Source organism: Gadus macrocephalus, chromosome 12 (genome assembly GCF_031168955.1).
Source record: "Gadus macrocephalus chromosome 12, ASM3116895v1".
Classification (NCBI taxonomy): domain Eukaryota; kingdom Metazoa; phylum Chordata; class Actinopteri; order Gadiformes; family Gadidae; genus Gadus; species Gadus macrocephalus.
The window spans coordinates 23,087,365-23,114,991 of record NC_082393.1 but is presented as its reverse complement, the minus strand read 5'-3'; the positions used below and the strand labels follow the sequence as shown (position 1 = coordinate 23,114,991).

Sequence of the window (27,627 nt, the reverse complement as noted above, 5' to 3'; positions counted from 1 at the left end):
GGCGCCCTTAATTAATTAATCGATACATTAATTAATTAATTAATTAATTATTTAATTAATTAAGATACCGTAGCACGCAGGAGTCAGGACGGAGGAGTAAAGCCCCGGATGTTTTCAATTGCTAACGACGCGCCTGCTGGGCAGTAACGCCAAAGGAAACCGAGTTAGGGGGACTGAACATCGCAGAGTGCAAAGGATTGGCCCTGGCTGAAGCCAGCCATGGTGGGAGAGGCCAAGTTGATTTAGCCAAAATAATCGACACAAAAAAGGAGCCAGGAGATTTGCATCATACTTGGTGGCTATAGTGGCAATATAGCCACTACTAACTAACTTAACACCTTTCAATTGGAGGGAGAGGGCGCTATCTCTAGGTGCAAAGATAATTAATATGATTAGTGACATCGTAAACAAGGTGATGTCAGTTGTATAACATTTGATGTTATTAGGGCACAATGAATGTATTCGAATGTATTCGAATTAATTATGGACATTCGAAATTCGTTCGAATTTCATTTTTGGAAAAAGTGACAGCCCTAGCACACACCCATGAAAAAGTATTCATTTTCGGAACACTTCGTGACAGCAAAGTATTTGATTTAATCGAGCATGGCCGTAGGAAGACGGATGCAGCCATTTACCAAGCAGCTTCAATGGGTCAATGGGTGTGTACATGATTCTTACAGGGAGACTCACATCCTGGGCAGTAACGCCAAAGGAAACCGAGTTAGGGGGACTGAACATCGCGGAGTGCAAAGGATTGGCCCTGGCTGAAGCCAGCCATGGTGGGAGAGGCCAAGTTGATTTAGCCAAAATAATCGACACAAAAAAGGAGCCAGGAGATTTGCATCATACTTGGTGGCTATAGTGGCAATATAGCCACTACTAACTAACTTAACACCTTTCAATTGGAGGGAGAGGGCGCTATCTCTAGGTGCAAAGATAATTCATATGATTAGTGACATCGTAAACAAGGTGATGTCAGTTGTGTAACATTTTATGTTATCAGGGCACGCACGCACGCACGCACGCACACACGCGCACATCCATTTTTATTGGAATTTATAGTTATATGGCCACAATCATTTCTGCCCTCAGGATTCAGCTTATTCGCTACGGTTTCTATTTTTCTAATCACACTCTCGTCCCCCCCCCCCCGGGACTATCTGCACCAGCCTTTGCGGACAAGGTGTAGCGGCGAAGCTCCATGACGGTCACTGCAAAATGAATGGCTTCATAATACACATCACTATCCTCCCCCTGATCTCATTGTTGTTATTGTGGAGAAAAAAAAAGCAGTATTCTTGCTGTCAGACAGCAGTCATCCTGCCTGTGAGCTCACTGTATGTTTCCGAAGACAATCAAGTTCCCCTGCAGCTAGATTTAATCGTAAAAAAAATTAACACACCCTTGCAAAATTGCGTTAGCCTCCTTCTGGTAGTTCTCATCCTCCAGGCTTCAGCACTAGTGCAAATCGGCCTTCTACCGGAACAAAATCAACTCCTCTGCCTCAAACCCAAGGAAACTGTTTTCCCTGTTCTCGTCCCACCTCAACCCTCCCTCACCCCCACCTCCTTCCTGCCTCAATGCTGATGACTTTGTTACCTATTTTACCCAGAAAGTGAAGGACATTAGCTCCTCTTTTATCCCTGCCTCCATTCTCCCTCCTCCCATCCCCTCCTCTGTCTTTACCCAATTTAGCCCTCTCACCTCTGACGAGGTCAATAGAATAATAACATCTGACCATGCCACCACCTGCCCCCTTGACGCTATCCTCTCCTCCAGGATGTCTCGAGCGAGATCCTGCCATTTCTCACCTCAATTATCAACTCCTCCCTCACTTCAGGCATTGTTCCAGCGTCTTTCAAGACTGCCAGAATAAAGCCTCTCCTCAAAAAAACAACTCTTAATACCACCGACATCCAGAACTACAGACCGGTATCTCTTCTTTCATTCCTGTCTAAAACACTGGAACGTGCCGTTGCTAACCAACTGTCCTCCTATCTCTCATCTAACAAACACCTTGACCCTCACCAGTCAGGTTTCAAGAAGGCACACTCCAGCGAGACGGCTCTCCTCACTGTGACTGAGTCCCTCCGTGCTGCCAGAGCCTCGTCCCTCTCATCGATTCTCATTCTCCTCGACCTGTCCGCAGCATTTGACACGGTGAACCCCCAGGTCCTTCTTGCCACTCTTGCCGAACTTGGCATCGCTGATTCTGCTCTTTCCTGGTTCACATCCTACCTGACGAACCGCAGCTATCAAGTGACATGGAATGGCTCCTTGTCCAAACCTTGCACGCTTGAAACTGGTGTCCCTCAAGGCTCTGTACTGGGGCCTCTTCTGTTCTCCCTCTATACCAGATCTCTGGGCTCGGTAATTGCATCACACGGCTTTTCCTATCACTGCTATGCTGACGACACTCGGCTATTTCTCTCTTTCCCCTCATCTGATAAAGCCCTGATTGCAACACGCATATCTGAATGTCTGGCGGACGTCAGCACCTGGACAACTGCCCATCACCTGAGGCTTAACCTCAACAAAACCGAGCTCCTCCTAATCCCAGGGAAAGATTGCCCACACATGGACTTACTGGTCACCGTCGAGAACATCACTTTATTTCCCTCTCCAACTGCCAGAAACCTCGGTGTGGTATTGGACAATCAGTTATCCTGCACCGCAAACATCACTGCGGTGGCCCGATCCTGCAGATTTGCACTTTAGAACATCCGCAGAATCCGGCCCTTCCTCACAAGGGAAGCAGCTCAGCTTCTAGTCCAATCACTGGTCATCTCCCGCCTCGACTACTGCAACTCACTCCTTTCTGGACTTCCTGCCTCTGCGATTAGATTAAACCTTTGCAGCGCATCCAGAATGAGGCAGCGCACCTCGTGTTCAACCTACCGAAGTTCTCCCATGTGACCCCCCCCTCTTCTGGGACCTCCACTGGCTCCCTGTAGTAGCTCGCATCAAATTTAAGACGATGGTACTGGCATACAAGGCAGTCGATTGAACTTCCCCTGCCTACCTCCAAGCATTGCTAAAGCCACACACCCCAGCTCGATCCCTCCGCTCAACTACCTCAGCTGGACGTCTGGTACCGCCATCGCTAAGAGCTAGCAAAGGCCGTTCAGCAAAGTCACAACTTTTCTCGGTTTTGGGACCTCAGTGGTGGAACGAGCTCCCTGCCGCTCTCGGGACCGCAGAGTCGCTCACTATCTTCCGAAAAAGACTTGAGACTCTCCTGTTCAGAGTCCACCTCAACACTGCATAGCCACCCTCCTCCTTCTGGCCACCATTGTACACTGTATTGTATTGTATTGTATTATAGTACTTAACTGTGTAGCAACTGCAGTAGCTGCTATCATGGCTGTAACACGGGGAATTGGTTAGCCTAGCGACTGTTGTACTTGCACTTGCTTCTATGAACATCCTTTCTGTACCGACAGCGATATATTGATGCACTTCTCATGGCAAAATGTACTTATTGTAAGTCGCTTTGGATAAAAGCGTCTGCTAAATGCCCTAAATGTAAATGTCACACGGAGCATTGAGACTAGTGCCGAATCACTGCCAGAGACCGCACTGCGAGTGAGTGACAGGAGGCGGGGCTATGTTCGCGCTGTAGCGCTGTGTGTCTGTTAACTCGCTGTCCGAGAGAAGAGAAGACAGCGCGCTGATCAATTGAAAATATATCTATTTTGTGTGATTTTGCGGAAGAAAATGGTGGTTCTGCAGTTTTTAGAAACTCTTAAATAAATAGACTTTATATGAACAAACCCTAAAAAATGCACTTGCCCTTTCGGGCAACCAGAAATCATCTCAACTTGCCCAAATATTATTTTTAGTTGCCCCGGGCAAGCGGGCAACCGTTAGTGTCAAACCCTGTATGACCTTGTCAACTGAAGGACTGATCTGAAACATGTGACACCTCATGTGACTAGCGGTTGGACAGCTCTGCTTACAAACAAGCTCTCTATATGTCTTATATCATAAATGGAAAGAGCAACCGCTGGTGGCTGGGATCCATCAAATCTCAAAGTGCTACAGAGAAGTAAAAAAAAATGAAATGTATGAGAATGAATGCTATTGAAATAATTAGAATTAATGGTTAAAAGGAGAACCTATACAATTATTTAACTTAAAAATACGGTTTTAAGGTATGTTTAATAATATTATGATTATGTGTTTGAACTACGCCACCCACCACCACCACCATCGACCCCTCCTCCGCCTGTGTGTGCAGGTCCATCCTGACGGTGCCCTGGATGGAGCTGGGCGGCGAGTGCAGCGTCGTCTGCTCCAAGTCGGGCTACAGCGCCAACATCGTGTTCCACACAAAGCCCTTCTACTGCGGCAAGAAGCACCGCATCACGGCGGACATGCAGAGTCTTAAGACTATGAACAAGTGAAGGAGAGTTGAACGGCGTGATGTACGCCAAGTGGGCATCTGGGGTGAGTTCTGTTCTGAAGTGAAGTAGCTTCCACTTCAGCTTTATGTTGGGCACTTTCTATGCATGCACTATGTACTTTTTGCACTGCAGCCATCAATTTTGTTCAAATTAGATGTCCTCCCATTCTCCGCAGGCCAAATTCATTTAGCGAGGGCAAAATCCTTTTTTCTTAGGCACTGCAGTGTCTAGTGTTTCACTGGCTGCAGTTACAGTTACCAATATCTTTAAACCCAAAAGTGGTGACTGCAGTGAAAAAGTTACTAATGCAGTTTAATGTTTTTCTGCGTAGCATACTGGCTATGTGAAGGATAAGCCATGCGCCATGATGTACACTAACAATGTTAAATTGTTTTTGTGTTGCAGGAGAACGCTTTGTTCATAGACACCAAGAAGATGGACATCATCAAGAAGAAGGTGTGCAAGCTCGAAGACCAGTTGGACTACGAATCTCGAAGGTGACTCTTTTTGTTGAGTCTTTTAAAATGTCTGTTTGACCACACCATAGCCAGTTTTAACATGCATTTGTTATCTATTTAAAATCAAAAGAATACTTAAAACAATCTCGTGAAGCTATTTCCTTGTTGTTGCGGTTGGCAAGGTGTTGCTTTCGTCATAGCCCAGTCTCGAGGTATGATGTTATGCGTTTCATGGAGAGAGTGTGCCTCGTCCCTCCTCATGCACACACACCCACACAATCCAAATCCCTCCCCCCCCACAGTGGCTACCTGCTTGTGCTCCGCACGCCGCATTAGATCAGTGTGCGTGTCTTGTGTATAGCAGGACTCCAGTGGTTGTTCATAGAGTCAGATAGATGATGTTATTTTTATTTATTTTTTGCCTAGTGGTGAGCAGCAGCTTTGAGGACCAGTTGACCAGTCTAAATGGATCGGCCCCCCAAGTTTTGGGCCAGGCCAATGGGCCCCAGGAGACAGGTAGAGGATACAGACTTCACCGGCAGTCTCTTTTTGTTGTTGTTGTTGTTGTTGTTGTTGTTGTTTTTGTACTGGACAATTGCTTGATTTTGTGTCTGAACCAGTGGCCTGTACTACGAACATCGATTAGTTGGTTAGGGAGGTATGTTGCGCTCAAAGCCTGGGTTAGCTGGGACACGAAAGTCAATCTCTTTTGGCGTCGCTGTATCATGTTGACTTATGCTCTCAACCATACCTGTTCAGGAGCAGGTTTTCAGCTTATGCCGTTCACATCGCTGGAAATTATGGGCAAAACATTTTGGCGACGTCGTAAAGTTTGCATGAACGACACCTCATGACTAGGGTTGAGCACCGAAACTCGGTTCCAGTAGGGAACCGGTTCCGACGTAAACGGTTGTAACGAGATCGAATAAGAACGCACATTTCGGTACCTTTCGGTTCTCACTGAATAACGGTGTGTATTTTCGTTAGGATATGATTTTATTATAGAGCCTACCGCCATACCGGTGTATTTGATTACACAACGTTCGGAACGCAGCGCTGCGCGACTCAGTTTCAGACGGGACCCTTCTCAATGTTGCGGTAAACAATGACTGCGAGGCGTGGTATTTCAGGCCAACTGGTAAAAGAGTGTGTCACGGCTTTCAAACATATAAACCATAAAGCCTATGGGCGCCTCGAGACTCGGGACGGACTTGTCAACGCGCTGTGGCATCGCTTACTTGATGTTGTTTTGATTGAAGATCGGCAGGTTGTAGTGTGTGTGTGTGTGTGTGTGTGTGTGTGTGTGTGTGTGTGTGTGTGTGTGTGTGTGTGTGTGTGTGTGTGTGTGTGTGTGTGTGTGTGTGTGTGTGTGTGTGTGTGTGTGTTGCGAGCGAATGTAATTTTTAAATTAACAAACAAACTCAAAGCCGATGCATGCATCCAAAACTTGCTGTTCAAAAACCAACTAAACAAATCAAAAACAGAGTCGTTATACGCGTCAAATACTTTTTCTTTTCAAAACTTGGGAATTAATACAGCGCGGTACCGAGCGGTTGAAAACAAAGTTGGCGTCTCCTGTGGCTGCCTTGCGCACATGAGTTATATTACTTAATATGACTTTGGCAGTAATGTTGCGCCATGATGCGTGCCTGCCTGCTTTCAGTGAGTAATTAAAATTATTTGTAATTTTAAAAAGATATGTATCAGTCACAGCAGCCTCTTCGGGTAAGTCGAGTAATTGAATGCCAACCGTAAATCTTGCATATCAAGTAGGCTAGCAAACACCGTTGCCATTCAACTCAGTGTCCCCTGACTTTCTGCTTAATGCAAGTGTGTGCCGTTTCGTTTTTTTAAGAACCGGTTTGAGAACCGTTTTAGCACCGGAACCGTTTGAAAAGTATCGAGTAGGCACCGGTATCGGATAAAACCCAAACGATACCCAACCCTACTCATGACACTCTTATGGTTCTACTTCCATTCGGCATCTCGGGCCAAATTTTGACAGAGTTGCCCAGTTGGTGACGTATGGTTTACTACATGTTGGAACACAAACGTTTTACTCAATATAAAATAATCAACCATCATATCACTTTACTATTGATTAACGTTGTAACCGTCTGTTGGCATCGACTTAGCTCAGTTGTAAACGTTGTCTACTGGTAAACCAGCTCTAGATAAGGGGAAGTGTTGCCTTCCATAGCGTGGCAATACTGTATTTGCTTCTCATAAATAAATGCAAAAGGATAGTAGGTGATAGGCATCAAGCAAATAGAGGCATGCAAACTTGAAACTGAACACGCGGGGGCGTCATCACTGGCGAGCCGTCTCGTTATCACCAGCAGAGTGAACGCGCCTTTATACTAATCCACTACGCCACGGCCGCTACCTCTCAGCGGTTGAAAACGTATGCAATACATTTCTTACATAGGGTGTATTTAACTAGAATTTAGATGTTGGTCACTTATAGTGAGCTCGGGAGATCAACGCCTGAGGAGATCTCCGCCACTAAGGGGCCCCTCTCACTAGGAGAGGCTCTACCCCTCACCTTGTTAAAATTTGTTTTTTAGTTCAGCGGTTTCTGTTATTTTACATATTGGGTTATGTCACATGTGGAGAACAGAAGAATGTTTCGAGAGGAATTATAATGCAACGTAGGGGTATAAGAATGGTGTCATTAAATGTTAATGGTATGAATAATATGATAAAAAGGGGGAAAAGTGTTAACAAAATTTAGAAAGGAGGAGGTGCAGGTTATTTTTTTTACAAGAAACACATCCGTCTTCAAAAGAACATGAACAATTTAAAAGATATGTATGCAACAACGCGTTTTATAGCTCATTTACTAGTCAAATAGGAGTGGCCACACTAATTAAAAACTCTTAAATTTGAAACAAAGAAATATGTAACAGGGAAGGAAGGTATGGTGGTTAAGGGAAAAATGGAAGGACAAATGGTTACAGTGATTAATGTGTCAGTGCCGGACAGCGGTAAGACTACTTTGAGGAGCTATTAGATGTCATAGCTGTGGAAATGGATGGGATCTTGATTTGCAGGCAGTGTTAGAGTTAGGTGGGAGCCAGTGGGAGCTGAGCTCCCATAGAGAGAGGTCTGGCTCCCATGAAAGCAGCAAACTCAAATATCTGTGGAGCTCTCTGAAAATACAGCCGCATAACATTTTAATTACAAATAATGCTATTTTCCCTTCCACATAGAGTAATATTGACGTTAAGTAGGGGATAATAGAACAGCGTTCATTATCGGGACAATAAGCCCAGACAGGGCGAACAGGACCCCGACGCGCAACGGAGGTGTCTTGCCTCGAGCTGAAGGGGCTTATTTTCGTTAATGAGCGGCTATTTGCCAAACGAAAAAATAACTTCACTCGGTGTGTCTTTTTACAATTTATTTGTTACCATTCTTAGTGTTGATCAGCAGAGAAATAGTTAGCCAAAGACGTTGACGTCGCTTAGCAACCGAAGACGCTGGCGTTGTTGTGAAAGGCCCATGCAAGTGAACGGCGCGTTCCACGGCATTGAGAAGAGCCATGTCATAATAGCCCATATTTACTTGCGCATCTATATTTAAGGAAGTGTGTTGGCCAGAAGGATTTAGGGTACAACAAACATTAATCACATTCATAAGATTAGGAACCCGAACACTAATGAGTTATTAAAAGAGCCTGAGGAAATAGAGGGGAGCATTTGAGGAATATTATAGGATACCATACACACAACCAGCTGCAGCAGATGAAAAGAGTATCAAGACATTCTTAAGAGGGGCTAGACTTACCATCGATAGGGGAAGGGCTGAATCAATTCTTCAACTCGGATATTATAGATGATGACCCGACTAGTTTTATAAAAGGAAGGCAGGCACAGAACAATATAAGGAAGCCAATTCAAATATTGGAGAAAGTTAAAAGGAGATGAATGAATGTGGTCTTAGTGAGTTTGGACACAGAAAAGGCATTTGATTGTGTGGGGTGGACCTACCTGTATAAAGTCCTAGAAAAATTTGGCTTCAATCACGGGGACACTTCAAATGCATACGGTCATTGTATCAAGAGCCAACGGCAAGAGTGAAAGTGAATGGTAGTCTGACGGATCGGATTAAGCTAGAGCAGTCCACTAGACAAGTGTGTTTATCACCGACACTTTTCCATACCTTCATCGAACCATTAGCTCAAGCGATTAGGCAGCATCATAATATCAAGGGGGTGGAGATAAGAGGATCAGAATACAAATTGGGCCTATTTGCGGATGACGTGATCGCATACAACCAGACACAAGCTTTCCATTACTGATGGATCTACTGGAGGAATGCGGGCACTATTCAGGGTATAGTCTTAATGTGACAAAGACACAGATTTTGGCTCTAAATTACACACCAACGATAGAGATCAAAGATAAATACAAATTGAGATGGGACATTAAGGGGGACTTGGCAAGGTGGCCAGGACAGGTCTTGGACTTCAGTTCAAGGACTGAAATAGTAAAAATGAACATACTGCCAAGGTTATTGTATCTCTATCAGACTTTACCCATATCTGTACCACAAAGTCATATAATGGAGTGGGATAAGTGGTTCTCAAGGTTCATCTGGGGGGGAAAGAGACCAAGGATTAGGCTTGCAACACTACAGTTGCCTAAGGAGAGAGGAGGGATGGCGGTGCCCAGTTTAAAAGATTACTACTATGCAGCAAAGGTCAGAGCTGTGGCATGGGAACTACGTAGCCAAATGTAAAGATATTGAAATAAGGGGGGAGGGCTATCGGATTCAAGCACTAGTGGGGGATTTAAGAAACAGGAAGGCTTAATAGACTCAATAACTAACTTTACTTTAAACATTTGGAACACTATAGTAAAGAGATACAAATTAGAAAAAGAGATGAAGATTTTGAGATGGTCAAGGAATGACAATAAAGTTCAACAAGGAAAAAGTTCATGGTTTCAAGAAATGTGAAAGAGGAGGCATCACGGCAATATGCACAATAGTAGAAAAAGGGGAAATACAGAGTTTTCAATATTTAAAAGAGGTTTAGATTAGAGAGGGGTGACCACTTTAGATATCTACAAGTAAGGGATTATTATATAAGGGAAATAAAAATGGATAAAGCCACCGAACAACATGGAGTAATTAAGGTACTGACTGATGCATATACAGGGGGAAAGAGTAGGGGGATCTCAGCACTATACCAAGGTCTGCTGAAGAGCAGGGGAATCTGTACTATGTATGTAAAAGAAAAGTGGGAAAGAGGGCTTGGGATCGAGATAACAGAGAAAGAATGGTACAACGTGTTTAGGATACAGCACTCGACAACTGCTGGCTTCATCAGTGTCTCTTTTCGTCCATCTTTCTTATGGGCCTCTTTCACACCAAAAAGAACCAAGAGCCAGTTCCGGGCTGGTGCTATGGCCAGTTCAAAACCGGTTCCAGCCTTATCCCTGTTATGAACCAGTTGGTTTCACACCGGCCAGAGCCAGCCATGGAGCCGGCGAGAGCAACGTCATGACGTCACTGCAAACGTCTGCATACGTCTCCGCTTTTCCAGCAACCCTCGCGCCTTACAATAAACTTTTATTAATTAGTGTCTTGTTTTTTAGGATTTCCTGCTGCTTAGTTGTTCTGTTTTAGCTGTGCTGCTTTGTACGGTTTTAGTTGTTCTGTTTTAGCTGTGCTGTTTTGTTTTGGTTTTGTTATGGTTCTGCTTTGCTATTTAGTAGAGATGCACCGAAATGAAAATTTGTGGCCGAAACCGAAACCGAAAAATAATTAATCGCTTGGCCGAATACCGAAACCGAAACCGAAAATGACGGTTCCGTTTAAAGTTGTCAAAACACTATTTTTAAATATTGCTTAAATCTACTGCTTACAATAAATGTTTAGACATGTTTTTCAAGGAAAAATGTTTATTTGAAATCTTCAAATGTTGGAGAACTGATATCAGTTTCATTAATGCCCTTCAATTCATTCTGTTTTTTTTTATATATACACATATATATATATATATATATATATATATATATATATATATATATATATATATATATACATATATATATATATACACACACACACATACATACATACATACATACATACATACATACATACGTATATATATACAGAGTCCCCCCCGAGCGACCGGCGCAGTCCCCCCACGTCCCAGCGCTCTATTCAAGGTAACCTAACAGCTCCAAAAGGTGTCTTTAACAGGGGGGGGGGGGGGTTTAACGCGCGCATCACAGGCAGAGGCTAAGTTCTTTGTATTTTAACGACGTCGACTCATTACGTCGGTGACTGTGAGCGGGAATAACCAATGACTCCCTACTATTAACTACCGCATGTAGACGTGTGCACGGACGCAGGCCCGCACCAGGCCTGATCTAATAACGCGTCGGGCTGATCCGATTTGCTGTTGGCCTGAACTCAGCACTGCAGTGTAAGCAAAAGGTCTGGAGGTCCCGCGGAAACACACCGCGGCGGCTGCTCCCTCTGCTGACAGGTTGAGCCAGCGCTCATTCACTAGCTTACGAACGTTAGATTAAACATTCCCGCGGTTCATGGCGAGGTAAACAAAACAACTCACAACCTATAAAAAGCTAGAGGGGGTGGCGTAATTGTTACATTTGACTATTTTGAGATCGTATAGGTGGCCTGTGCTCCTTGCTTGTGTAATCAGACAAGATTGTATAATTTTGCGTCACCACCACTTTCGGCCTCCGATTCGGCCACTCATTTGGCTTTCGGCCGAAAGCCGAATGTGTCTTTTTTTGCGTTTTCGGCCAAATTTTTTCGGTTGCCGAATTTTCGGTGCACCTCTACTATTTAGTTTGGATTGCTTTAGTTCAGTTTGTTTTTGTGTTATTTCCCCTTTTTCGGTTTCATTGTCGGACCATTGGGTTGCTGGGTTAAATGCCCCTCGTATTCCTCCAGAAGCCCTGCCTCGGCCCTTCGGCCTGGACTCGGACGAGCTGACTGAGGCGGTCGAGAGCGACCCTAACCTCTTCGTGGCGCTCTATGACTTTGAGGCCAGAAACGATGACGAGCTCAGCTTCACCAAAGGTAACTGCCGGCACCTAGACTTATTACATTACATGTCATACATTACAGTAAATGATCTGCTATTACATGGCACTTTTCTAACCAGTGTTCACTCAAAGCGCTTTACAATATTGCCTAACATTCACCCATTCATGCACACATTCACACACCGGAGCAGTTAGGGGGAGGAGTCTCACTCAGGTACAGTGTCTGTCAGGCTGTTCAGTTTGGTATGGTGTATCCCATTCCTCCACACGTTCCTCCACCTCTGCAACACTGCTGACGTCAGGGGGGGCTGGGACGGGCAGGAGTGGCCCGGGCCAGGTCTCAACACGCACAGCTTTGGGATGTGTTCCTTGCACACAGGATCAAAAACCTCATACGTGTGTCTTACTGTCCTCTGCCCTTAAATGCGTTGGTATGCCTTATAACCAAGTGTCTTTTGGATGACACCCCCTCCCACCCAGGCGAGATGCTGCTGGGCTACAACTACGGCGGGTGGAGCGAGGTGCTCTCCAAGAACGGCCAGGGCTTGGTGCCGTCCAACTACATCATGCCCGTCAACAGCCTGGAGAATCACAGCTGGTACCGCGGCCCCGTGTCGCGCAGCGCCGCCATGTACCTGCTCGGCCTGGACACGCTGACAGAGGAGGTACGCTGGCGCTACAAGGAGAACCTCCTGGGGACGGCGGAGAGCGACCCCAACCTCTTCGTGGCGCTCGATGACTTTGTGGCCGAATACGATGACGAGCTCAGCATCACCAAAGGTAACCGCCGGCACTTAGACTTATTACATTACATGACATACATTACAGTAAATGATCTGCTATTATATGGCACTTTTCTAACCAGTGTTCACTCAAAGCGCTTTATAATATTGCCTAACATTCACCCATTCATGCACACATTCACACACCGGAGCAGTTAGGGGGAGGAGTCTCACTCAGGGACACCTCCACTCTAGCTAGGAGGCGCCGGGGACTGAACTAGCAACCTTCCGGTTACCGGCCCACTCGCTCTACTTCCTGAGCCACCTGCCACCCCGTAAATGACCACGGGTTTTATGCATGCATAAATGCATTATAAAGTACATTTGTGTTCCGCGGGAAGTCATTGCTGTGAATAGTTTTTTTTAATGTGTCGCGCAATATGCTGTTAATCTCTGTTGTCCCATTCGCTTGGACCTCGAAGTCTCGTGTCAACGGATGAGATGGGCATCTAGACTACAATGCTCTGGGTAGATGCCTGGTCATCCTGGTTCCGTAACAACCGTTCCCCTTCCCTAAAACGTTCAGAACCACGCCCGTATGAGGCACTCCTCTGGCATTGATTGTTGTCATCAAGGCACGGCACTCTTTTCAAGTTTCCGCGTGGCGTGCATGAATGAACGTCGCTGCTCCGATGGTTTGTTTACAATGCAACATAACTGTAAGTGCGTGTGGTTGGAATGTGGTGAGTCAGCAGAAGTTTACCTCCTCCTGACAGCTGCTCCCCCCCCAGGAGTGATGACCAACCTCTGGACAGATACTGTAGCTTCATTGTGTGATCAATCAAAGCCTGAGCAACCAGCTCACCAAGCCACAGGTACCGGCTTTAACCGTCTCATCAGACAGCATCCACCCATCACCTGAACTCGCAGCAGGGTTTTCAAGTGGTCGTTATTGCTAATACATTTCCGGATTTATTGTGGCTCTTCCTGATCACTGAATTCTTACTTTCCTGTTGGCTAACTGTAAGACGGTACTCACCAACAGCCGAAACAACAACAACATAATAATATTCTGTGTGATTAATATTATTCAAACGGTGTGCTACTGTGAGAGTCAAGAATGACGGCGATCCCCTCATCCTTTCAGCTCGTCTTGTTTCTTTTGTGTGTTATTTTTCTTTCTTCCTCTACACTTTACCAGCGGACCGACTGAACCCACCCCCCTTGCCGCCCCTTTATGATCCCCAAATGTGAGATTACGCAGATGCTCGCATGGGCACGCCGCACATGCATGCACCGACGTGAAGCCTCCTCATCCCCACCGTTTCTTCCTGTGTTTATTTTCTCTCCCTCGCTCTCGCTCTTGAACCCGGGGCCAGACACGTCCACGGTGTGCTCCGACATGAAGTCCGTTCAACTGTAATAATAACGTGTGGAAGGGGTCGAGCATTGACTTGGCGTTTACATCCCACAAGATGGCTGATTGTTGTGGATGATGAAGTCCTACGGGGGACACTTCACCAGCATCGATTAAGTCATCATCAGTGGCTTTCGCAAAAATGATGATGTTGCCCAGAAAGATTTAAAAAATGACTGTTAGGGTTTTTATTAACGTATTTGAGGGTTGCTCAAATGGTGGAAGCACTCGGACGAATGGCGAGCGAGACGGACAGGTGGGCAGCCGTAGAGGAGCATGTGATGGCATGAGACAGGGTTTCCATTGCCCCCTCAGGAAAAGCACTCTGTTCTAGTCGCTGTCAGGCCTACTCACCGTCTTTTTGATGATACCACCCCTCTTCACAACCCAAACCGTCTGTATCGCTATCTATGTGAGAGCAAGTAAAGTAAAGCTAAAAAGCTTAGTTGGGTGTGATTCCGACTCATTAGATAATGTTATCTGACATGTTGGGAGTTTTCACTGACCATCAAACCTGTAACCATTTTGTTTCAAGCCTCTCAGACACCCGACCACATTGCTGGTCCTGTGCGTTGGATCTAGTAAAAACAAAATATCGTTGTTGGTTTAATGACGGTATGAACTAAACTAACCTCGCTCCATCCACAATGGCGTCAGTTACATAAATCTCCTCGGCGGTGTTCAAATTGGGTCACCTGTTCCACCCGTTCTTTTTTATAGCAAACCATACACCACGGCTACACCATCTTATCTCTTCTCCTACCCCTCCCCCCCCCCCCCCCCCCCATCCAGGCGAGAAGCTGCTGGGCTACAACTATGGCGGGTGGAGCGAGGTGCTCTCCAAGAACGGCCAGGGCTTGGTGCCGTCCAACTACATCATGCCCGTCAACAGCCTGGAGAATCACAGCTGGTACCGCGGCCCCGTGTCGCGCAGCGCCGCCATGTACCTGCTCGGCCTGGACTCGGCCGCGCTGACAGAGGAGGTACGCTGGCGCTACAAGGAGAACCTCCTGGGGACGGCGGAGAGCGACCCCAACCTCTTCGTGGCGCTCTATGACTTTGTGGCCGAATACGATGACGACCTCAGCATCACCAAAGGTAACCGCCGGCACTTAGACTTATTACATTACATGACATACATTACAGTAAATGATCTGCTTTTATATGGCACTTTTCTAACCAGTGTTCACTCAAAGCGCTTTATAATATTGCCTAACATTCACCCATTCATGCACACATTCACACACCGGAGCAGTTAGGGTGAGGAGTCTCACTCAGGGACACCTCCACTCTAGCTAGGAGGCGCCGGGGACTGAACTAGCAACCTTCCGGTTACCGGCCCACTCGCTCTACTTCCTGAGCCACCTGCCACCCCGTAAATGACCACGGGTTTTATGCATGCATAAATGCATTATAAAGTAAATTTGTGTTCCTCGGGAAGTCATTGCGGTGAATAGTTTTTTTTAATGTGTCGCGCAATATGCTGTTAATCTCTGTTGTCCCATTCGCTTGGACCTCGAAGTCTCGTGTCAACGGATGAGATGGGCATCTAGACTACAATGCTCTGGGTAGATGCCTGGTCATCCTGGTTGCCGTAACAACCGTTCCCCTTCCCTAAAACGTTCAGAACCACGCCCGTATGAGGCACTCCTCTGGCATCGATTGTTGTCATCAAGGCACGGCACTCTTCAAGTTTCCGCGGGGCGCGCATGAATGAACGTCGCCGCTCCGATGGTTTGTTTACAATGCAACATAACTGTAAGTGCGTGTGGTTGGAATGTGGTGAGTCAGCAGAAGTTTACCTCCTCCTGACAGCTGCTCCCCCCCCAGGAGTGATGACCAACCTCTGGACAGATACTGTAGCTTCATTGTGTGATCAATCAAAGCCTGAGCAACCAGCTCACCAAGCCACAGGTACCGGCTTTAACCGTCTCATCAGACAGCATCCACCCATCACCTGAACTCGCAGCAGGGTTTTCAAGTGGTCGTTATTGCTAATACATTTCCGGATTTATTGTGGCTCTTCCTGATCACTGAATTCTTAGCTTCCTGTTGGCTAACTGTAAGACGGTACTCACCAACAGCCGAAACAACAACAACATAATAATATTCAAACGGTGTGCTACTGTGAGAGTCCAGAATGACGGCGATCCCCTCATCCTTTCAGCTCGTTTTGTTTCTTTTGTTTGTTATTTTTCTTTCTTCCTCTACACCAGGGATGGGCAACTGGCGGCCTGCGGGCCGCCAGTTACTAATTTTCCTCACTCAGTCAGGCCTACACATAATAATAAAAAAAATAATAAAAAAAATAATAATAATAATTGATCGAGTTACAGAAAACTCGGTCAAGAAAGATGAGAAGAATTCATAGAATTCGAAGGCAAAACCATGCGTCTAGTTTGCTTAGAAGCGATATCAGTCATTAAAGATATCCACTTGAGTCGCCACTACAACTACTACAGTGAGTTGTTGCACTTAATGTTGGGCCACTGTTTTTTGACTTCATTGAATGATGTATGTGAGCCCTTTGCACTGATAAAAATACTGACTATTCATTTGGCTGTTTGAGCATGGAAAACATGAAATTAATGTATGTTGGTTCAATTAACATACCGTACATAGGTTATGATTCTGGATGATTTTTTAGGTAGTGGCCATCCCCAAAATGCACCAGAATACAGGAAATCATATCTACCAAATTCAAAATTGTGTAGCTTCTCTCAGCTTACGTTTAGTTGAAGTGTGCAGTCATGTGGCCCTCCGATGGTTATGATGAAAAATGTGGCCCTCTTTATCATGAAAGTTGCCCATCCCTGCTCTACACTTTACCAGCGGACCGACTGAACCCACCCCCCTTGCCTCCCCTTGATGATCCCCAAATGTGAGATTACGCAGACGCACGCATGGGCACGCCGCACATGCATGCACCGACGTGAAGCCTCCTCATCCCCACCGTTTCTTCCTGTGTTTATTTTCTCTCCCTCGCTCTCGCTCTTGAACCCGGGGCCAGACACGTCCACGGTGTGCTCCGACATGAAGTCCGTTCAACTGTAATAATAACGTGTGGAAGGGGTCGAGCATTGACTTGGCGTTTACATCCCACAAGATGGCTGATTGTTGTGGATGATGAAGTCCTACGGGGGACACTTCACCAGCATTGATTAAGTCAGTGGTTCCCAAACTTTTTTTCAGGGGACCCCCTTTTGGACTTGAGACTGTTTTCGCGACCCCCCGCCCCGCGCGACAGCACCCCCCCCCCCCCAATTTAGTGCACTATGTAGTAACTAACTATGTAACTATGTGTTACTATGCATAATAATAATATTCAAAATCATTATTATTATTGTTGTTATTATTATTATTATCATTATTATTATGCAGTAGTAATCATCACCATTATTATTATTATTATTATTATTTATTTTTCAAAGGTGGATTTCTCTCTGCAAAGTGGCTGTGCATTAAAAGCCTATTCTGACGCCAGTATTTTATTATAATGTTTCATATAATTATTCGTATATATATATATATATTATTATTATTATTATTTTTTTATTTTTTTAATATGCAAACTGGCCCATCTCTCCGCGACCCCCCTGACGGTGCGTCGCGACCCCCAGTTTGGGAACCGCTGGATTAAGTCATCATCAGTGGCTTTCGCAAAAATTATGATGTTGCCCGGAACGATTAAAAAAATGACTGTTAGGGTTTTTATTAACGTATTTGAGGGTTGCTTAAATGGTGGAAGCACTCGGACGAATGGCGAGCGAGACGGACAGGTGGGCAGACGTAGAGGAGCATGTGATGGCATGGGACAGGGTTTCCATTGCCCCCTCAGGAAAAGCACTCTGTTCTAGTCGCTGTCAGGCCTACTCACCGTCTTTTTGATGATACCACCCCTCTTCACAACACAAACCGTCTGTATCGCTATCTATGTGAGAGCAAGTAAAGTAAAGCTAAAAAGCTTAGTTGGATGTGATTCCGACTCATTAGATAATGTTATCTGACATGTTGGGAGTTTTCACTGACCATCAAACCTGTAACCATTTTGTTTCAAGCCTCTCAGACACCCGACCACATTGCTGGTCCTGTGCGTTGGATCTAGTAAAAACGAAATATCATTGTTGGTTTAATGACGGTATGAACTAAACTAACCTCGCTCCATCCACAATGGCGTCAGTTACATAAATCTCCTCGGCGGTGTTCAAATTGGGTCACCTGTTCCACCCGTTCTTTTTTATAGCAAACCATACACCACGGCTACACCATCTTATCTCTTCTCCTACCCCCCCCCCCCCCCCCCCCCCCCCCCCAGGCGAGAAGCTGCTGGGCTACAACTATGGCGGGTGGAGCGAGGTGCTCTCCAAGAACGGCCAGGGCTTGGTGCCGTCCAACTACATCATGCCCGTCAACAGCCTGGAGAATCACAGCTGGTACCGCGGCCCCGTGTCACGCAGCGCCGCCATGTACCTGCTCGGCCTGGACTCGGCCGCGCTGACAGAGGAGGTACGCTGGCGCTACAAGGAGAACCTCCTGGGGACGGCGGAGAGCGACCCCAACCTCTTCGTGGCGCTCTATGACTTTGTGGCCGAATACGATGACGACCTCAGCATCACCAAAGGTAACCGCCGGCACTTAGACTTATTACATTACATGACATACATTACAGTAAATGATCTGCTTTTATATGGCACTTTTCTAACCAGTGTTCACTCAAAGCGCTTTATAATATTGCCTAACATTCACCCGTTCATGCACACATTCACACACCGGAGCAGTTAGGGTGAGGAGTCTCACTCAGGGACACCTCCACTCTAGCTAGGAGGCGCCGGGGACTGAACTAGCAACCTTCCGGTTACCGGCCCACTCGCTCTACTTCCTGAGCCACCTGCCACCCCGTAAATGACCACGGGTTTTATGCATGCATAAATGCATTATAAAGTAAATTTGTGTTCCTCGGGAAGTCATTGCGGTGAATAGTTTTTTTTAATGTGTCGCGCAATATGCTGTTAATCTCTGTTGTCCCATTCGCTTGGACCTCGAAGTCTCGTGTCAACGGATGAGATGGGCATCTAGACTACAATGCTCTGGGTAGATGCCTGGTCATCCTGGTTGCCGTAACAACCGTTCCCCTTCCCTAAAACGTTCAGAACCACGCCCGTATGAGGCACTCCTCTGGCATCGATTGTTGTCATCAAGGCACGGCACTCTTCAAGTTTCCGCGGGGCGCGCATGAATGAACATCGCCGCTCCGATGGTTTGTTTACAATGCAACATAACTGTAAGTGCGTGTGGTTGGAATGTGGTGAGTCAGCAGAAGTTTACCTCCTCCTGACAGCTGCTCCCCCCCCAGGAGTGATGACCAACCTCTGGACAGATACTGTAGCTTCATTGTGTGATCAATCAAAGCCTGAGCAACCAGCTCACCAAGCCACAGGTACCGGCTTTAACCGTCTCATCAGACAGCATCCACCCATCACCTGAACTCGCAGCAGGGTTTTCAAGTGGTCGTTATTGCTAATACATTTCCGGATTTATTGTGGCTCTTCCTGATCACTGAATTCTTAGCTTCCTGTTGGCTAACTGTAAGACGGTACTCACCAACAGCCGAAACAACAACAACATAATAATATTCAAACGGTGTGCTACTGTGAGAGTCCAGAATGACGGCGATCCCCTCATCCTTTCAGCTCGTTTTGTTTCTTTTGTTTGTTATTTTTCTTTCTTCCTCTACACCAGGGATGGGCAACTGGCGGCCTGCGGGCCGCCAGTTACTAATTTTCCTCACTCAGTCAGGCCCACACATAATAATAAAAAAATAAATAATAATAATTGATCGAGTTACAGAAAACTCGGTCAAGAAAGATGAGAAGAATTCATAGAATTCGAAGGCAAAACCATGCGTCTAGTTTGCTTAGAAGCGATATCAGTCATTAAAGATATCCACTTAAGTCGCCACTACAACTACTACAGTGAGTTGTTGCACTTAATGTTGGGCCACTGTTTTTTGACTTCATTGAATGATGTATGTGAGCCCTTTGCACTGATAAAAATACTGACTATTCATTTGGCTGTTTGAGCATGGAAAACATGAAATTAATGTATGTTGGTTCAATTAACATACCGTACATAGGTTATGATTCTGGATGATTTTTTAGGTAGTGGCCATCCCCAAAATGCACCAGAATACAGGAAATCATATCTACCAAATTCAAAATTGTGTAGCTTCTCTCAGCTTACGTTTAGTTGAAGTGTGCAGTCATGTGGCCCTCCGATGGTTATGATGAAAAATGTGGCCCTCTTTATCATGAAAGTTGCCCATCCCTGCTCTACACTTTACCAGCGGACCGACTGAACCCACCCCCCTTGCCTCCCCTTGATGATCCCCAAATGTGAGATTACGCAGACGCACGCATGGGCACGCCGCACATGCATGCACCGACGTGAAGCCTCCTCATCCCCACCGTTTCTTCCTGTGTTTATTTTCTCTCCCTCGCTCTCGCTCTTGAACCCGGGGCCAGACACGTCCACGGTGTGCTCCGACATGAAGTCCGTTCAACTGTAATAATAACGTGTGGAAGGGGTCGAGCATTGACTTGGCGTTTACATCCCACAAGATGGCTGATTGTTGTGGATGATGAAGTCCTACGGGGGACACTTCACCAGCATTGATTAAGTCAGTGGTTCCCAAACTTTTTTTCAGGGGACCCCCTTTTGGACTTGAGACTGTTTTCGCGACCCCCCGCCCCGCGCGACAGCACCCCCCCCCCAACTTAGTGCACTATGTAGTAACTAACTATGTAACTATGTGTTACTATGCATAATAATAATATTCAAAATCATTATTATTATTGTTGTTATTATTATTATTATCATTATTATTATGCAGTAGTAATCATCACCATTATTATTATTATTATTATTATTTATTTTTCAAAGGTGGATTTCTCTCTGCAAAGTGGCTGTGCATTAAAAGCCTATTCTGACGCCAGTATTTTATTATAATGTTTCATATAATTATTCGTATATATATATATATATTATTATTATTATTATTTTTTTATTTTTTTAATATGCAAACTGGCCCATCTCTCCGCGACCCCCCTGACGGTGCGTCGCGACCCCCAGTTTGGGAACCGCTGGATTAAGTCATCATCAGTGGCTTTCGCAAAAATTATGATGTTGCCCGGAACGATTAAAAAAATGACTGTTAGGGTTTTTATTAACGTATTTGAGGGTTGCTTAAATGGTGGAAGCACTCGGACGAATGGCGAGCGAGACGGACAGGTGGGCAGACGTAGAGGAGCATGTGATGGCATGGGACAGGGTTTCCATTGCCCCCTCAGGAAAAGCACTCTGTTCTAGTCGCTGTCAGGCCTACTCACCGTCTTTTTGATGATACCACCCCTCTTCACAACACAAACCGTCTGTATCGCTATCTATGTGAGAGCAAGTAAAGTAAAGCTAAAAAGCTTAGTTGGATGTGATTCCGACTCATTAGATAATGTTATCTGACATGTTGGGAGTTTTCACTGACCATCAAACCTGTAACCATTTTGTTTCAAGCCTCTCAGACACCCGACCACATTGCTGGTCCTGTGCGTTGGATCTAGTAAAAACGAAATATCATTGTTGGTTTAATGACGGTATGAACTAAACTAACCTCGCTCCATCCACAATGGCGTCAGTTACATAAATCTCCTCGGCGGTGTTCAAATTGGGTCACCTGTTCCACCCGTTCTTTTTTATAGCAAACCATACACCACGGCTACACCATCTTATCTCTTCTCCTACCCCCCCCCCCCCCCCCCCCCCCCCCAGGCGAGAAGCTGCTGGGCTACAACTATGGCGGGTGGAGCGAGGTGCTCTCCAAGAACGGCCAGGGCTTGGTGCCGTCCAACTACATCATGCCCGTCAACAGCCTGGAGAATCACAGCTGGTACCGCGGCCCCGTGTCACGCAGCGCCGCCATGTACCTGCTCGGCCTGGACTCGGCCGCGCTGACAGAGGAGGTACGCTGGCGCTACAAGGAGAACCTCCTGGGGACGGCGGAGAGCGACCCCAACCTCTTCGTGGCGCTCTATGACTTTGTGGCCAAATACGATGACGACCTCAGCATCACCAAAGGTAACCGCCGGCACTTAGACTTATTACATTACATGACATACATTACAGTAAATGATCTGCTTTTATATGGCACTTTTCTAACCAGTGTTCACTCAAAGCGCTTTATAATATTGCCTAACATTCACCCGTTCATGCACACATTCACACACCGGAGCAGTTAGGGTGAGGAGTCTCACTCAGGGACACCTCCACTCTAGCTAGGAGGCGCCGGGGACTGAACTAGCAACCTTCCGGTTACCGGCCCACTCGCTCTACTTCCTGAGCCACCTGCCACCCCGTAAATGACCACGGGTTTTATGCATGCATAAATGCATTATAAAGTAAATTTGTGTTCCTCGGGAAGTCATTGCGGTGAATAGTTTTTTTTAATGTGTCGCGCAATATGCTGTTAATCTCTGTTGTCCCATTCGCTTGGACCTCGAAGTCTCGTGTCAACGGATGAGATGGGCATCTAGACTACAATGCTCTGGGTAGATGCCTGGTCATCCTGGTTGCCGTAACAACCGTTCCCCTTCCCTAAAACGTTCAGAACCACGCCCGTATGAGGCACTCCTCTGGCATCGATTGTTGTCATCAAGGCACGGCACTCTTCAAGTTTCCGCGGGGCGCGCATGAATGAACATCGCCGCTCCGATGGTTTGTTTACAATGCAACATAACTGTAAGTGCGTGTGGTTGGAATGTGGTGAGTCAGCAGAAGTTTACCTCCTCCTGACAGCTGCTCCCCCCCCAGGAGTGATGACCAACCTCTGGACAGATACTGTAGCTTCATTGTGTGATCAATCAAAGCCTGAGCAACCAGCTCACCAAGCCACAGGTACCGGCTTTAACCGTCTCATCAGACAGCATCCACCCATCACCTGAACTCGCAGCAGGGTTTTCAAGTGGTCGTTATTGCTAATACATTTCCGGATTTATTGTGGCTCTTCCTGATCACTGAATTCTTAGCTTCCTGTTGGCTAACTGTAAGACGGTACTCACCAACAGCCGAAACAACAACAACATAATAATATTCAAACGGTGTGCTACTGTGAGAGTCCAGAATGACGGCGATCCCCTCATCCTTTCAGCTCGTTTTGTTTCTTTTGTTTGTTATTTTTCTTTCTTCCTCTACACCAGGGATGGGCAACTGGCGGCCTGCGGGCCGCCAGTTACTAATTTTCCTCACTCAGTCAGGCCCACACATAATAATAAAAAAATAAATAATAATAATTGATCGAGTTACAGAAAACTCGGTCAAGAAAGATGAGAAGAATTCATAGAATTCGAAGGCAAAACCATGCGTCTAGTTTGCTTAGAAGCGATATCAGTCATTAAAGATATCCACTTAAGTCGCCACTACAACTACTACAGTGAGTTGTTGCACTTAATGTTGGGCCACTGTTTTTTGACTTCATTGAATGATGTATGTGAGCCCTTTGCACTGATAAAAATACTGACCATTCATTTGGCTGTTTGAGCATGGAAAACATGAAATTAATGTATGTTGGTTCAATTAACATACCGTACATAGGTTATGATTCTGGATGATTTTTTAGGTAGTGGCCATCCCCAAAATGCACCAGAATACAGGAAATCATATCTACCAAATTCAAAATTGTGTAGCTTCTCTCAGCTTACGTTTAGTTGAAGTGTGCAGTCATGTGGCCCTCCGATGGTTATGATGAAAAATGTGGCCCTCTTTATCATGAAAGTTGCCCATCCCTGCTCTACACTTTACCAGCGGACCGACTGAACCCACCCCCCTTGCCTCCCCTTGATGATCCCCAAATGTGAGATTACGCAGACGCACGCATGGGCACGCCGCACATGCATGCACCGACGTGAAGCCTCCTCATCCCCACCGTTTCTTCCTGTGTTTATTTTCTCTCCCTCGCTCTCGCTCTTGAACCCGGGGCCAGACACGTCCACGGTGTGCTCCGACATGAAGTCCGTTCAACTGTAATAATAACGTGTGGAAGGGGTCGAGCATTGACTTGGCGTTTACATCCCACAAGATGGCTGATTGTTGTGGATGATGAAGTCCTACGGGGGACACTTCACCAGCATTGATTAAGTCAGTGGTTCCCAAACTTTTTTTCAGGGGACCCCCTTTTGGACTTGAGACTGTTTTCGCGACCCCCCGCCCCGCGCGACAGCACCCCCCCCCCAACTTAGTGCACTATGTAGTAACTAACTATGTAACTATGTGTTACTATGCATAATAATAATATTCAAAATCATTATTATTATTGTTGTTATTATTATTATTATCATTATTATTATGCAGTAGTAATCATCACCATTATTATTATTATTATTATTATTTATTTTTCAAAGGTGGATTTCTCTCTGCAAAGTGGCTGTGCATTAAAAGCCTATTCTGACGCCAGTATTTTATTATAATGTTTCATATAATTATTCGTATATATATATATATATTATTATTATTATTATTATTTATTTTTTTTAATATGCAAACTGGCCCATCTCTCCGCGACCCCCCTGACGGTGCGTCGCGACCCCCAGTTTGGGAACCGCTGGATTAAGTCATCATCAGTGGCTTTCGCAAAAATTATGATGTTGCCCGGAACGATTAAAAAAATGACTGTTAGGGTTTTTATTAACGTATTTGAGGGTTGCTTAAATGGTGGAAGCACTCGGACGAATGGCGAGCGAGACGGACAGGTGGGCAGACGTAGAGGAGCATGTGATGGCATGGGACAGGGTTTCCATTGCCCCCTCAGGAAAAGCACTCTGTTCTAGTCGCTGTCAGGCCTACTCACCGTCTTTTTGATGATACCACCCCTCTTCACAACACAAACCGTCTGTATCGCTATCTATGTGAGAGCAAGTAAAGTAAAGCTAAAAAGCTTAGTTGGATGTGATTCCGACTCATTAGATAATGTTATCTGACATGTTGGGAGTTTTCACTGACCATCAAACCTGTAACCATTTTGTTTCAAGCCTCTCAGACACCCGACCACATTGCTGGTCCTGTGCGTTGGATCTAGTAAAAACGAAATATCATTGTTGGTTTAATGACGGTATGAACTAAACTAACCTCGCTCCATCCACAATGGCGTCAGTTACATAAATCTCCTCGGCGGTGTTCAAATTGGGTCACCTGTTCCACCCGTTCTTTTTTATAGCAAACCATACACCACGGCTACACCATCTTATCTCTTCTCCTACCCCCCCCCCCCCCCCCCCCCCCCCAGGCGAGAAGCTGCTGGGCTACAACAATGGCGAGTGGAGCGAGGTGCTCTCCAAGAACGGCCAGGGCTTGGTGCCGTCCAACTACATCATGCCCGTCAACAGCCTGGAGAATCACAGCTGGTACCGCGGCCCCGTGTCGCGCAGCGCCGCCATGTACCTGCTCGGCCTGGACTCGGCCGCGCTGACAGAGGAGGTACGCTGGCGCTACAAGGAGAACCTCCTGGGGACGGCGGAGAGCGACCCCAACCTCTTCGTGGCGCTCTATGACTTTGTGGCCGAATACGATGACGACCTCAGCATCACCAAAGGTAACCGCTGGCACCTAGACTTATCACATTACATGACATACATTACAGTAAATGATCTGCGGCGGCGTCTCTTGCGGCGGCGGCGTCTCTTGCTGTGGTGGCAGCGGTGGCTCTTTCTGCGGTGGCAGCGGCGTCTCTTGCCGCGGCGAGACAAACCTGCTGGGGCCCCATATGTAGCAGGCCTGTGGGTGTGGGGTTCCCATGCCACCAAGTTGAACGATAAAACAACACAACACAGAGTGCAGATCCAACTCAGGATGGTTTTTATTCACCTCGTAAACAAAAAACACCAGGAGGGGGGGGGAGAAAGAAACAGGGTAATCCCCAATTCGTAGTCCTCTCTGTAGCTTGCTAGCCCTAGCTCCGGCTTGTGGTAGCCTGCTCTCCCTTTTTACTGCAAGCACTCCAGCTTAATGGCCTTTAGGCCTGCCTCGTTAACTGGAGGAAGTCCATGTATGGCCAGGGGGTGGAGCCAGAAGGTTGCCAGACCTACCACTCCCCTCACTCCTCCCTGGCGTCTGCCACAACACGCACACAAACATGTAGTCTAGTCAGGAGGATGCCCTGAGGACCGTCCTTTTCCCGGTGCAGTTTCAGCTGGGTTGTGATGTCGTACTGCCTGCTATGTTCTTGGCGTTTACATCGCACAAGATGGCTGATTGTTGTGGACGATGAAGTCCTACGGGGGACGCTTCACCAGCATCAATTAAGTCATCATCAGTGGCTTTCGCAAAGAATATGATGTCGCTCGGTAAGATGACAGTATGTAATCTGTATCACTTTCTATGCGACAGAAATTAAATTAAAGCTAAAAAGCTTAGTTGGGTGTGATTCCGACTGATTAGCTAATGTTATCAGACATGTTGGGAGATTTCACTGACTATCAAACCTGTAACCATTTTGTGTAGGCTTCTCAGACACCCGACTTCGTTGCTGGTCCTTTGCGACGGATCTAGTAAAAACTAAATATTGTTGGTTTTATGACGGTATTTAACTAAACAGCAAATATCCACCCTCCAACCACAATGGCGTCGGTTACGTAAATCTCCTAGGCGTTGTTCAAATTGGGTCACCCGTTCCATTTTATAGCGAACCATACACCACGGCTACACCATCATATCTCTTCTCATCCCCCCCTTCCAGGCGAGAAGCTGCGGGTGCTGGGCTACGACTATGGCGAGTTGAGCAAAGTGCGCTCCAAGAACGGCCACGGCTGGGTGCTGTCCAACTACATCTGGCCCGTCAACAGCCTGGAGAAGCACAGCTGGTACCGCAGCCCCGTACTGTGGTACTCCGCCGAATACCTATTCGGCCTGGTCTCGGCCGCGCTGACGGAGGCGGTACGATGGAGCTCAGAGGAGAACCTGCACGGGGAGTCGGAGAGCGACCCCAACCTCTTCATGGCGCTCTATGACTTTGAGGCCAGCGGCGATAACATGCTCAGCATCACCAAAGGTAACCGCCGGCACTTGGGGTGTAACGGTACACAACAGTCACGGTTCGGTACGTACCTCGGTTTTGAAGTCACGGTACGGTACAGGACGGTTCGGTTCATAGTTATGGTGAAAAAACGGATTGCTTGACAGAACGAACATAAGTTTAATTAGTAACGAATTAAACACAACAGTTTTAGCTGTCAGTATGAAACATACAAATAAAATGATGCAATTCTCCAATAACCCTAACATAAAATTAATGAAAAATCCAGTTTTAATGCTCAGTCTACTCTAGGCTCTTTAAGCTGGTATGTAAACAAAGAGTTTGTAACATATTCCTGCAGCTCTCTAAAGCTCTGAAGTTCTCATAAATATAATCAATCATTAAATAAAAGTGCAACTGCAGCCTTAACTTAAATTACAGTTTATGTATTTATAATCTATTGATGTTTTCATTGCCTCTCGTAGGTCAGAGGCAATGAAAACACCAATAGACCTGGTGATGGCATTTGCCCGTTCTGA

At 46.2% G+C, this 27,627-nt stretch overlaps 1 protein-coding gene across 34 annotated transcripts in view; it reads left to right on the top strand.

Moving 5' to 3' along the window:
• Positions 1–27,627, top strand: part of LOC132469750 (tyrosine-protein kinase ABL2-like) — a 93,430-nt gene that overhangs the window by 49,456 nt on the left and 16,347 nt on the right. For 11 of the 34 annotated variants that reach the window (XM_060067786.1, XM_060067785.1, XM_060067787.1 and 8 more), the window contains 6 exons: positions 12,379–12,678; positions 14,830–15,135; positions 18,353–18,658; positions 21,859–22,164; positions 25,364–25,669; positions 26,813–27,124. In XM_060067786.1, the coding sequence (XP_059923769.1) occupies positions 12,379–12,678; positions 14,830–15,135; positions 18,353–18,658; positions 21,859–22,164; positions 25,364–25,669; positions 26,813–27,124 (1,836 nt within the window). Of the gene's footprint in view, positions 1–4,243; positions 4,453–4,814; positions 4,907–5,293; positions 5,384–11,803; positions 11,933–12,378; positions 12,679–13,821; positions 13,838–14,829; positions 15,136–16,869; positions 16,919–18,352; positions 18,659–20,380; positions 20,430–21,858; positions 22,165–23,868; positions 23,936–25,363; positions 25,670–26,812; positions 27,125–27,627 lie in introns of those variants that run through there. The other 23 variants (XM_060067801.1, XM_060067802.1, XM_060067803.1 and 20 more) reach the window with 19 other exon arrangements.